The following is a 13,751-nucleotide window of genomic DNA, read 5'->3' on the forward strand; positions in this document are numbered from 1 at the left end:
ACCAAACCTCTTCCTTCTATAGGGACTCACCATCACAAGACATTTGATAGGGCTGCTCGACTGGCAGATTCACACAAGGTGCAACACTATACTTCTCTTCGACCTTTAGCTGGGTGGTAGGAAACTCACATACATCTTGCTCCACTTCATCTACATGAAAAACATCATAACTTTCATACCTAGAAGAGATGGATTCTGTCTCCCACATGCTATCTGTGTCCAAACTGCTGCTGGAGCTATGAGAGCTGTCGGACCCCTCTTCTGATCTTGTTGGTTCTTGCATCTTTGCTGTCAGCCTCATTGCTGGCTCTGGAACCAACACTTCTTCTTTAAGATCTTCTATCACCTCGTCCTCTTGAGGAAGCAAACTAGGTGGCACTCTGAATATACCCCTCTGTATCTTTTGAGACGTGATTGGCACTTCTTCTGCCTTTTCTAGCCTGGCATCAGCTTCACGTGCTTTGATCACATTCATATCAATAAAAAAAGGAGCTTTTACCTCTTGATGCTCATCAATCTGTTTGGGCCTAGGTCCACTGGCTATCGTGATTGCCGACTGTAGCAATCCTGCCTCTATCTTCTTCTTCATCTTTCAACTCTTTGCTCTGGAAACTCTGACAACTTCGTCATAAGTGCTTGGATCTTCATAATCCACTCTCTCACGAACATAGGGATGCAAGCAGGATAGAAACCTTTCCAGCTTAAAGTATCCCACATTTGTTGCTTGGGTAGCAGTCGCAAAATCCCCCCAATAAGCTTCAAATTTATCAACAAAAGCATCAAAATTTGCACTTACGTCTGCTGCAAGCCTTTGAGCTGTGCGTCTGCTTCCGAAGCCGGCACCACCTTTCGATACCTTTGTAGAAAGTGTTCTCAAAATCCGATCCAATTCTGCTTGTATGCATCTTCCAAGCCATCGAACCAAGATTTCGCTTTACCTCGCAGCACCAAAGGTAGAGTCTGGACCCTTTGCTTCATCACCTGGCATCTGCAATACTGCCAGCATAAATAGCTCAAAATCGGCTATCCACTCTTCAGCATCTTCATTTCCTTTGAACACCGGACCAAATTCCTGCTTCATCTCGACTCACGAACACTTTGTTAGGAAGCAATCAGTGGTTCCTCAGTGGGCACAAGATGGAAAGGGGGAAATGAGAAAACTACCAGCACACTAACTGAATGCCTCTCTATAGCCCAGTGATCTCACAACACCCCTATCCCCTATTTAACATACACACAAAGACCCGATCTACTAACAATTGTTATTCGTGCCCAAACCCGACCAACCCTTACTATATACACCCGATCACAAAGCACGCAATCAATTACCTCGACCTTTAACCCTTGACAACCCCATATAATCTCATATAAGTAATGCCGACATTCACAAACACCCCAAAAGTGTGCATACACCCAATAACCCAGTAGTCCACAAGCTTGCATATACCACAATCATATACGGAGCGTCTAGTCACTTAACTCACACCAGAAGCATGTATATGCGTGATATACAATCGGACACAAAAATGAGAGAGAAAGATGACACTGCTTTGAGACAAGATTGGACTAATATGAAGGCCAAGTGTTTTGAAAAGGGGTGTACACTGACGGGACTTCAAATGATACTTCATAACCTTCTTCTTTCAATGCTCTTTTGAACGTTGTGTGCTGTTTTTTCAACCCTCGATTCCCTTGTCAGCACTCCACTCTCTCTCTTTCTTGCGGCTTTTTTCACCCCACTCGAAGCCCGCTTGACATGCGGCCTATAATGAGCAGATCCAGCATCCCAATAGCCTTCTCCTCTTGACATAGGTGATGGTACCACGCCTAGGCACTTGGGGACTCTGCTGATCTCATGCCGCTCCAATCCTTGGCATCACCCAACTCTCGGCATCGGCAGAACCCGTTTCTCCTTGACGCTCACAAACGGCTCTACCTTGCATTGCCACAGGCTAGTGTACCTTCTTTGCAACCTTCTGCAACAACGGATCATCACCCCCTTGGTTGCCCTCAGCCCCTTGCCTTCCTTGTAGCCACCTGCGGCTCCTCAGATCTTGGCCCTACAGCAGCCCTCGCCACCCTTCATGCTTGGAGACGCCCTCCTCCTCCCACACGCCTTGGCGGCCGTGGTATGGCGGCTCCTCCTGCAGCAGCTCTCCTGCATCCACTGATCCTTCCTTGCAACAGGCTGCCCTCCCATGCAGATCGCCCCCAAGCCCCTCTCCCTTCTCAGGCCAATAGCGAGGTCCCCTTTCTGTAGCTCTGACTCTCCCCAGCTACCCTTGATGGTCTCAGCTCATGGCCCTCATCACCCTTGCCGTAGGTGGCCTTTAGCTCCTGTACACCCCGTGGCGCCCTTCTTTTTCCTCTGAACTGCCTCCCTCAGAGCTCTCATGCAGCTTTTTGGTGAGCCTTCTCATGCCATCCATCTGTCCTCGTATGCCTTCGAGCACTCCAGACGTGGTGCCGCCACCCTCCTGCATACCAGTAGTCAGCTCGTTTTACATATATATATATATATTCATTGAGCCTTTAAAAAATCCTCCCTTGGTGCTCCTTCACACGCGTGCTTTGTTTCTTTTGAAGCCCCTTGTGTCGATGTCTAGCTCGAGTGCAATCCACATAAAACTTGAGCAAAGACAAAGCCATCCATCTACAATAGACGGTTTCTCCATGGTATACCTTGCCTAATAGACCCAAATTCGAAGCTGTACGAAACACCAAAAAGTCCGACACTTCAAGCCTTCTAAACTCCCCCGATTGGTAGTGCTAAAATTTGCCCTGACCTTCTAACAACCACATTTAACATACACATCCTGGCAATGCTTGTCATATCTAGCATCAAACAGTTGGCCAATCACTGTACCACCCACTTGGTATCTTCCATCTACTTGCTTCAGGCTTTCTCCATGGTTGACAATGTTTGGCTGCACCAACGTGTCAATGCAAAGGACTTGCCAATACACTGTGTGCGAGCCACAAATGGCTCCAAGCACACAACTAGATTAATTTAACAAGCTCAAGAGAGCAAGGGTGTGTCACCCACCGCTCTACTCTCGCCTTCATGGAGGATTCCTCGCCGCGAAGAAGAAGGAGCCGCCGCTACGTCACGCTCAACCGCTACGTCGCGCTGAACCGCTTCACCGCTGCCATGCCGTCATCGCAATGCTCGATCTCACTCTCTCTCTCTCTCTCTCTCTCTCTCTCATATACACACATACAAGGAGATGAAGAACAAGAAGATGGAGATGGAGCAAGAGCACTCTTCAATTGCACAAATGAGAGAATGAGTGATTTTTAGGTTTATGTGACTTTTATATGAGCTCGTTCCATTCACACTTGGGTGCCCATACTTAGCCAACTAACCCTTGAATGTTCCTGTTAGAGTGCACCTCTCCTCGGCGATCACTATTACCCTTTTCCTATTGGACCGACAAGCTCGGTACCTGACTCTAGCAAATAAATAATACGGCGTCTATCGTAGGTGATAGGAATGTGCGTGAGGGTTAACAGTTAAGGAAAGATGTTCATGGAGGCTAGCATTCTCTCAGTCTTCTCCATTCCATACTTTTACACAACACTTTTGGTTTCAGTGCTTTCCTCCATGTCTTCGTGTTGGTTATCTTTATGTGAATTCTTCTATTGAAGCCTTGAATTGTTAATGTTTGGTTTGCATAATCATGTATAGCTCCAGCATTTTTGAGCCATGGTCTTCCCAGCAACATACCATAAGCTCCTTGAATGTCCAACACCAAAAAGCTGGTTATGAATTCCTTTTTCCCCACCTTTATCTGCATGTTTATGATAAGACTAGTGGCTTGGACTACTCTATGATCTGGCATCCTTTATAGGGATTTTGAATAGGTATAGTTGTCCATAGAAGTTCTCGTTTAGAAATGAGCTGGTTTTCCAAGATTTTGGTAGTTTATGTATACCATATGTCGATTTGCTACTAAGACACTGAGTATCCATTTATGGTCTATGCAATTTTGGTGAGATTTTTAACGTTTTGCTTCAATTTCAGGGAAAACTTTGTCCATTTTTCCCTAGCTCTTGCTATGCTTTCTACGTATTTGCAGCTTATTCTCTGATTCTTTAGTGATCAAGATTTACTCCCACTTTGACAGTGATTGAGTTTTACTCTCACTTTTGACAGGTTTTGTCGCTTTGGGGACAACTTTGTATTCTTATTATATGCTTGTTTGACCACGAGTTACAGACTACCTTTTTTTTAGCTTTGATATAGACTTTACAGCTTATAGATGCAAGTTACTTGTAGTTGTCAAATTGTGCGTGCACTCTTTCCTTACGCATATAGCTACGCATTTTATGCTCTTTTCATAGTTTACTCCCATTGTCCGTGCATATATTCTACTTGGTATAGTAGAGGCTACTCCATCGTAGTACGTCAAATCTTAAACACTACAAGTGTACATCATAGGTAGAGCTATTCTATGCATATGCGGTGATTATGTTTACGTGACGCAATGGTCAAGTTTGTCTTCCACTTAAATGCATATGCGGATTTTGGTTTCTTGACATCCATTTAGTAGATATGTGTGACATTTTAGAATTTGCAGAGATGACTCTAAGAGACGGAGATCTCTTTCATGTCGCTACTTGCATTGTTGGCATTCTGGTCACACAGGGGACATTAGGTGTCGTTACTTCAGGTTGAGACAATGGAGGAGATATATGCGAGATGTAGATTCAGCTTTGACACACATTATAGAGGTGGTTGAGATGGTTGCATACATCAGTGACAATGCTACCGAATTTGCCTTTAGTTTCCTCCCAGTTTCCTCTTTTATATATGTCTATGGATGGCACACTTTCTTCACGTTGGTTACTAGGTGATGATGTTGTTTTCCATGTCACACCATGTTGTGATTGGTTTAGCACATTTTCTTGTGGCATACTTGGTTGTGTGCATTTGGCTCATGGTAGCATATGACATTGCAGGTGCATGAGATGTTTACTTTTCATTGCCCAGTGGTACATCATATACACTTCTTCAACCTATGTGCTTTACATTCCTCAACTGAGACAAAGTTTGATCTGAAGGAGAGAGTTAGTAGATTGTGGGTGTCAGATACTTCTTAGAGAGCAGTCTTCCCAGATGCATTGCAGATCACTAGTGATTGCCAAGGGAGCCGAAGTGACTTGGTATATCCTATGTCTGTATCTAAAGTATGAGATAGCATAGTCTTGATTTTGTTGCTAGCATGCATTGAGTGAGAGATGAGACGTGTCTCCTTTGCTAGTAAATTCACCATGCTCACGAGACAAAGAGTTTAGCTATGGAGGACATGTCAATAGACTCTGTAGAGACAAAGGTAGAGTGGCAGTGCTCTAGTGAGACACACTAGGTGTCATCGGAGTCTACACGGACAAAGGTAGAGCAAATCTGACACAGCAAGAGATGACACACATGGAGCTCTTTGATATGCTCATGTTAAAGACTGATGAGTTGATCCCAAGACACATAGTTCCGCCTATGGATAAGAGAGATATAGCCATCACAGTGTCGGCGATTACACATCCATACTAAGGAAGTTAGTATAAGCAGGTTTGTGCAAATTTCATCAATGTTCGGGTGTCTCATGTATGATCTACTAGCGTCGAGACCCAACCTAGCAGCTCCATCGGGTGCCTTTGCAAGAGGGATTGTCAGTCGTACAATGACTGACACTAACGTGATGTGTTGTGGAGCTATACATTCCGTATAGAGATGTCTACAAGATTTGCATGCAGGCTCTAGTGTGGATACACACACTTAGCTATCGCTAGAGCCGATGCGGCTACCAATGTATATCGAGTGCGCGAGCTAGTGGGTGTAGCTTGAGAGTCTCTCACATATTTCTTTTACATGCTAGTAGTTTATCTAGTAGGACCTACTTATGGGCACATGCGCCTTTAAGTCGAAGGTTGTTGGGATTAAGGCAGATGTGCCTTTACGTCGGGCTAGATGTTTAGTGTTCGAATGTCCATTGATGCATCTCTTATTCATTCTAATATACATAAATAAGGAGTTCCTCATTTGAGGTTTGCTCCACCCCACACACAGTCTCGTTCCTCGTTCGCATCGCAAGTTTTTGCATCGGGTGCACTCTTCACCTCTTCCGACAACATAAACCAGTTATTTTAACTATTGTCCCACCCAACATTAGTTTGAAGCCCTTGGCATAAAAGTCATTTTGTAAGGATTTTTGGCCTAATTTCCAAGAAGAACTCTCTTCTTCTCTATGGTGGCAAGCTCAAGCTCTCCATAGCTTGTGTGCTTGTGATGCATGCTTGAGCTATGTTGTAATGGTTATGGGATTCTAGTGTATTAATACTCTCTTTGCTCTCCTTTGAGCCATGCTCTCCTTTGAGCCATGCTCTCTTTCTCTATGCTTTATAGTGTACATGCATGTGTGTGATCCTATGAGCGTGTGCTTGCTTGCATTGAGAGAGAGAGAAGTGATCTCTCTATAGTATGTACGCAATCTCTTGAGTGTGTGAATCTGCATTCTTGTGCACTAGAGGCTTGATCCATGAATGTGTGTGCTTTATTTGTGTAGGGATTGTGTAGATTGTAGCTTAAGATTGAGTATGTGCATATGTAGATCTCACCCATAGCTTGTGTATTTTGGTAGAATCACAACCGCCTTGTTTACGTGTTTATTCCCATAGTCATCCTATGGTGCCTCCATGCCCTATCCAAGTTTAGAGCTCACTGGATTGGCGTTTATTGTGTTGGTCTAGTGTGTGTAGCTTATTAGTACACTACAACGGCTACACACCATACCAATGCTGGTGTGAAAGATCATAACCTTGGCTAAAGTACATCTAAATGCTACTATAAGCCCTCCTATGACTTAGAGATCATGAAAGTATTATTGACATTAAACATGATATCGGCTTCTGTGCTAGCAATCTCTCCTCCTCAACTCTGTCACAAATTTCTGACGTGTCAAGACACTGAAGAACGGAGCCAACTTGCAGATCTTGGCCGAGGGCATGTTGTGGTCTTTGTGTGGCTAGCCATACCATGCCTTCATTGAAGAATTTGGGGGTCGATGGCCATGGTTATGTTGACTAAGATATGGGAGATTGATATGGTATCTAACATAATCAGTTGTTTGGCCTCAACACTATTAGACACGCGGTCTTAAATGCCCCAAGGCAGTGGGATCAACGGCGGAGGGTGAAGCGCATGATCTCAGGGCAAGGGAAGGGTGCATAAAAAAGTCAATGCAAGGCAAGGGTATGAGATTTGAACCGGGTTTGAACCCAGCACCTCAACATTGGGAGCTTGGTGATCTAACCACGTGGGTGTGTGTGCGTTGTTGAAACCCGTGTGAGTCCACATGTTTATAAAGTTAGCTTTTGTTTACCTCTCCCATGTCCTTGTTTAATTTTCCTATCCTTGTTTACCTTTTACCATCAGACGTCTTCGTGCACCTCTGTTTGCGTGGGTGGGCTGTCCGCCGTCGATCCCAAGCTTTATTCAATACCCCATGTCGAATAGTGGTGAGTGGTGTTTGGGGCCCGCCAATCATACCACACAATGCTATACCGAACTTTCTGCCTATCAGCATTTGGAAGAGATCCCCACTCGTACCTCCTCATAGATGTCTCATACATATGAAAAAGTGGGCATCTCTCATCTATCCTAAGAGTCTCTACTCTCAAAGGTGTAGATATTTGTCCTAAGCGTCTCTACTCTCAAAGGTGTTGAAAGAAAGAATCAGCTTTAAGAACATCTTCTAGAAGTCAAAATCAACCTATGAAATACATTCAGTGTATACATGTGTGAGGGCTAAGGGGGATGGAGGTCTAACTCTGATGTAGGTGAAATTGTATGCATAGGGTAATACAACTATGGCATGCACTAGCTAGGTTCATCTAGTACCAAACTGGGGGTGTAGTATGGCATTAACACCCATTGACATTTAGAGAGGGGTCCCACTACAGCAAACAAAGATTGTTTGAGCTTGTATATACCAAGGGATACCATGTCCAAAGAGCATCATTGTGCCATTTGTTTGCGACATAAGTAGACCATACAAGAGGGAGACAAAGAAGGCTCTCTCATACCCAGTTGCAATGTTGTGGGGTGTAGGAACTCTTCACTGCCTACCCAACTATGCATGGAGCAACTTTTTGATTGCAAGAAGTCCATGAGTTGAGACTGTCACACTCCTCTAAGGTGTGCGAGTGACTAATGGTGTCTCCTTACTTCTCTGAACCATTAGAGAAGCAATCCAACACCCTCAGGTCTTTTGACTACACTAGTGTTGTAACTGGGTTGCCCTATGCAAAAGATTGTATCATTTATACTCTACACCCCACCCCTCTGACAATTTAGGCTGCCCACCCAACCTCAATCTCTAGTCTCTAAGATGAAATGCTATGATGTCCAATCACTACTCTTGCACTATGTAGCATATATGTGATGGCTACTAGATGAAAAACAACCACTAGAACAGTCACAAAGTGGTCTTTGTGACAATACACCATCTTCAATGGAAAAGGCAGAGAGAGAGAGAGAGAGAGAGAGAGAGAGAGAGAGAGAGAGAGAGGGATTTACTAACGTCCACTAGAGGCTGAATTGGGCCTATTCGACATGTGTCCTGTGTATCCGACAGGAAAAAAGTGCACCTACTACCAAACAAGCCGACACTAACGCGCAGACGACGGCGCTGCCTGCTGTTAGAGAGAGAGAGAGAGAGAGAGAGAGAGAGAGAGAGAGAGAGAGAGAGAGAGAGAGAGAGAGAGAGAGAGAGAGAGAGAGAGAGAGAGAGATCTTGACTGCTTTGGCAACACAGATGAGAGAGAGAGAGATAGAGAGAAAGATATGCTATTTTTATTAGTAGCCTAAAAGAATGCCTAAAAAATGTGTACACAATTTGGTAGGCACCACGCCTATATCACTACCTGCAAGTAGGCAGTGCCAACAAAATAGACTCACATGGGATGTGTGTATATGTATATGAGGGACGAGGGGACAAGAGGTCTAATGGATGTGGAACTATATACAGAGACTAGTTAGCTCCATCCGATACAAAATTAGGGGTGTAAGAGCATTTTGTCATCAAAAATTGTGAAGTACAATACATTTTCGTAGGAGAAAATATTGTGCATTAAAATTCACATAGTACAATATAGATTAGTACGATCTGTTTTCTTTAATACTCTTAAGAACCATTGAATAGCTTAGGGTGTGGCATGTCATACTGTAGTGTAATATGATTATAAAGCACACCGTATTTGTACAATATGAGCATTCCTCCACCATGTAGAAAACTTCCATGGAATGCAATATGAGATGCAGAGGACACACAAGAGTCCCCACAGAGAGAGAAATAAAATGAAATGAAATGTTATAGGTGGGTAGCCTCGTTACTAATTGACACCTCCTTTTTTGAGGTGGGATCAACGGCTCACGATCACCGGATGATTGTGACCGTTGGATTGCCTAGGGACTGAAAAAGATTCCCACTTTTCTAGATCCGAGGCTTGAACCTGCTACCCCCTCCCCCTTGGAATTGACTCTAACCGCTAAGCTATCACGCGTTCGTTGAAAGGCTTGTATGGGGTAATTTTATAGATCACGGCATCGCGGACAAGTTTAGATCTACTTCACACCGAGTTCACATTGAGTTCACACCAAATTTGGTGTGGTGTGCATACCCTCCCAAGCTCACACTTGTTCACGTCGAGTTCACACCGAGTTCACACCAAATTCGGTGTGGTGCACATACCTCCCGAATTCACTCTTAGTTCACACCTAGTTCAAACGACGATAAGACGGTCTGGATTGCACCCACCTCGCAACGCCTAATGTGGGCCATTGATCCCACCTCCCTAGGGAGGTGTCAATTTGTGACGAGGGGTGGGTAGGGTGTGAAGAGTCCCCAAAGAGAGAAATGAAATGAAATGTAATGTTATATTAACATCTTCAAAAGGCCAAAATGACATGTGAGACCAAAAGATTACATCCATGTGTAACTTCAGTTCAGTGTCAAGAGAACATAAAGATAAAGATAAAAATAGATGAGGGTAACTAGAGTGGATAGTTATGTAAGCCTAACCTATATCATCATCATCGTCTATGTCCTCATCACATAATACATCACCAACAAAACACATGGGAAGGGGGTACAATCACATAAGGGCTAATGAGGTGCACAACCATGGAAGTAGACAATAGTGATCATCCCATGAGATCTCTCATGGGTCTCTGCAGTATAGCCTCAATGTCCTCCATGGTCATCTCTCAGGAACTGGGGGGCTATTGGGGGGTTTGGGGGGGGGGGGGGGGGGGGGGGGGGCACCTTGATGTCACTCCATGATGCTCCATAGCCTCCGATGTAGACCTCCACTTCGGTGTGAAGATCCTAGCATCGTCGGGCACCGTGAGCAGTCAAGCAGGATGGCTGGATCAAGAAGAATCCATTCCGAGTAGTCCCTCTATAAAAATTAGTGTAGTCCCTCTATAAAGTATTGATCTTGCTCTGTACGGACCCTCTATTTGTAGGTCTTTTGCTCCTAAGGGTAGTCTCTTCGAGTCTACAAATCTCCATGAAGAAGAGACATAGCCACCTTTGATCATAACAATCCATTTTCCGAGATAAGGGGCCAAAGCCCTCTCTGAATAGTGAGATGAGATTCCTAGCTAACCAATAAACATCTAATGCCATGAGACAGGTGGGTGTCCATATACTTGAGGTGTGAGATAAACCCATCATCTGTCATCTGAAGAGGATAATTGCAATCTTTGTCCCCCAAACTCGTGTGACAAAGACAGTGAAGTCCTTTTAGTATGCAGTCAAATGAGATCATTTCTGATAATTTTGCTAATCTCTCGATGTGTGAGGGTAAGAGAGTGCATCTAGGGAATACTGAAAAGGGGGGAAACTTGTCATACTAAATCCATGTAGCTCAAACCAACATGAAGTATCACCCTCAAGTGCTAGTTGTGCATATACGTTGCGTGGTAGGTCCCATGTGGTATGAATGAAAGACACTAATCTAGCAAGAGCCCCCACTACAATTGGTGGTGCACTCATCTCAACTCTTATAATCTCATGTGGCACTGAAGATTTCACCTGGATCAAATTCGAGATCATGGATACAAGTGATCTCTCCATGGATCTCCATTCATCATATGTGCGCCCTGATCTACTATCATGATCTAGGCTTGGCCCCATATCTGCACTCCATAAAGCATGGTGGAGATGACCAATGTGTCAAATAGCCACATCTTAGTGTGTGACTCCTAAAACTGCACCTGTAAATATATCGTCTCTAGTCCTTCTCATGTTGCATATCCCCTCGTCCATCTCGCCTCTGCAGCACCTCTTATGGAGAAAATAGGTCCACTAAATACATCAAGATATGTATAAGGGTTTACAGAGTCTACTATCTCTTGTGCATATGTAAAAATTGGAGTTGATCTCCTGACCCACTGGGTTGTAGTATTGAATACCATCACCTTAGTGTTGCCAAGGTTGATGAAGAGCCCACTATCATGTGCACAAGCATTTAACGCATTGAGATGTCTTTGTATACCCTTTCGAGAGTATGAAATAAGCACAATATCATTGGCATAAAGCAATAGAGGTATTCATGTACCTGACAGTTGTGCTCCTCTATCCCCTACAGTCTCAATATGGTCAACAATCTCATTAATATACAATCCAAACAAAGTTGGAGAAAGTGGGCATCATTGCTTCATGCCAATAGTAGAGTAAACAAGGTCTGAAAGAACCTCTGTTGTACGTAATCTCCTATAGTTGTCTCATACAATGCCATGATACCAAAAAGCTCCTGTGGGACTCCAACGTCATGTAGTCACTATATCAACCTGGCTCTCATGACTTTGTTGAAGGCTCTGCGGAAATCCACAGAGCTACAATAATCCTTCTCACATGTTCTCTGCCCTCCTCAATGATGTCAAGATCTGATCAAGTGTAGAGAATCCCCTCCTGAATCGAGTCTACGTTGAAGCTCGTACACCCTCTCTCTACCCATCTGCTCAACTCATGCTCAAGTATAGATACATATAGCTTGCCAATGAGTGGCCATCATGATGGTGAGATAGTTAGTTGGCAAAGTCGGATCTCCAAACTTTAGTGGCACAATTGTAGATGTACTCCAAGTTTTAGGAAACCCCTCACACATAGCCCAGTTAAACATGAAGGCCAACAAACCATCAATCTAATTCCTAGCATGTATGAAATGCTCTCCATGTGTGCAATCTTTCAATGGCTCATCTCACAATCTTTGATGTGAAACAAGTAAAAGTGGGAGGACACGGCTTTGATTGGTCTGGCAATGGTAACTGCCATGTTACTATGCACAAAGAGGATGTATATAGTGTCCATGTCTCTATAGGAGTAATGACTGGCGAGCGTGAGTGCCTCTAAAGAGTGTCCAAGCCTCCCTAGAGTCTTAGCTCAAGAGTATTTGATAAATCTCTCTCTCAAGATGAGCTAAGAAAGCTCTCTTCTTTTGCCGTATAAGGCGGCGGAAGAGGATACGCAACTATTCATGTGTGACTCTCCGAAGGGGCCTCTCTTTGTAGTCGGCATTCGTATCTCGACATTCATCATCAGACCAACTATTTTGAGGCGTGCTCCTAGAGTGCGGTCTCCCACTAGGCTAGGTGGGGAAAACTTGTGTGACTATTGTTGTGTGTATCGTCTCTGTCAATATCTGGGTGAGCTCTGACAAGGGTCTATGGGGATTCTCCCTTGTTGGAAGACTATACAGCTCTTTTATATGCACTCCATCTGTCTCCGAAGGGGCCTCTCTTTGTAGTCGGCATTCGTATCTCGACATTCATCATCAGACAAACTATTTTGAGGCGTGCTCCTAGAGTGCGGTCTCCCACTAGGCTAGGTGGGGAAAACTTGTGTGACTATTGTTGTGTGTATCGTCTCTGTCAATATCTGGGTGAGCTCTGACAAGGGTCTATGGGGATTCTCCCTTGTTGGAAGACTATACAGCTCTTTTATATGCACTCCATCTGTCTCTCTATAGAAGGTATCTTGGATGGCTATGTGCTGCATGATGAAACCCACCAAAAGTGTCAGTAAAATCTACTACAAAAACATTTGAGTATGATCTAAGCCACTCCAACAGGTCTGGGCGAGACTCGTACGTCTTGAATGCATGGTATAAGTGATGTGGGAGCCCAAACATAATCCACAGTGCTAGCACCATGTCCATGCGGGAAGCAAGTGAAGTTGCTTGAACCGGAGAATCTATCAAGACCATTCAAAATAGTCAATCCATGTGTTGTGCCCATCTTAATCAGATATCTTCCATACTCTGTAAATTCCTCAGCATCCTTTGAGGTCCTAGCGAGAAAATGAAATGAAATGTCATATTTACGTCTTCAAAAGGCCAAAATGACATATGAGACCAAAAAGTTACAATGCGGTGAATCTAATACAATGTCTCAGTACTAAAAACAAAAAGGCATTGAAAAAGAGGTACTACAAAATCCTACACTGCTAGATGTCAACTAAGCAATAAGCTGGAATTGTGTAGGATATAAGTAGGGGTTTAAAGTAGTGAATGAGGGCTAATACAACACAACGTGAGAGCTGGTACAAGATGAGAAGGGGTGTACAATCCTCAAAAGAGAGAGAGAAATGAAATGAAATGAAATGAAATGAAATGTTATATTAACGTCTTCAAAAGGCAAAATGACCTATGAGACCAGTGTGATACAAAATAGTAAATCTGATACCATG

The 13,751-nt window shown here is 43.9% G+C and overlaps 1 protein-coding gene across 1 annotated transcript; it reads right to left on the reverse strand.

The window, feature by feature from the left end:
- Nucleotides 1-16: 16 nt before the first annotated feature.
- On the reverse strand, nucleotides 17-1,853 carry LOC147431466 (uncharacterized). The gene has a single exon (XM_086494063.1). The coding sequence runs from the start codon at nucleotides 587-589 to the stop codon at nucleotides 17-19; it is 573 nt and encodes a 190-aa protein (XP_086350189.1). The 5' UTR covers nucleotides 590-1,853.
- Nucleotides 1,854-13,751: the final 11,898 nt, after the last annotated feature.

Source organism: Adiantum capillus-veneris, chromosome 21 (assembly GCF_014529385.1).
Source record: "Adiantum capillus-veneris isolate H3 chromosome 21, ASM1452938v2, whole genome shotgun sequence".
NCBI classification, from domain to species: domain Eukaryota; kingdom Viridiplantae; phylum Streptophyta; class Polypodiopsida; order Polypodiales; family Pteridaceae; genus Adiantum; species Adiantum capillus-veneris.

Bases quoted from the DNA above. Each gene is read 5' to 3' on its own strand.
- LOC147431466 (XM_086494063.1), bottom strand. From the start codon at position 589: ATGAAGAAGAAGATAGAGGCAGGATTGCTACAGTCGGCAATCACGATA.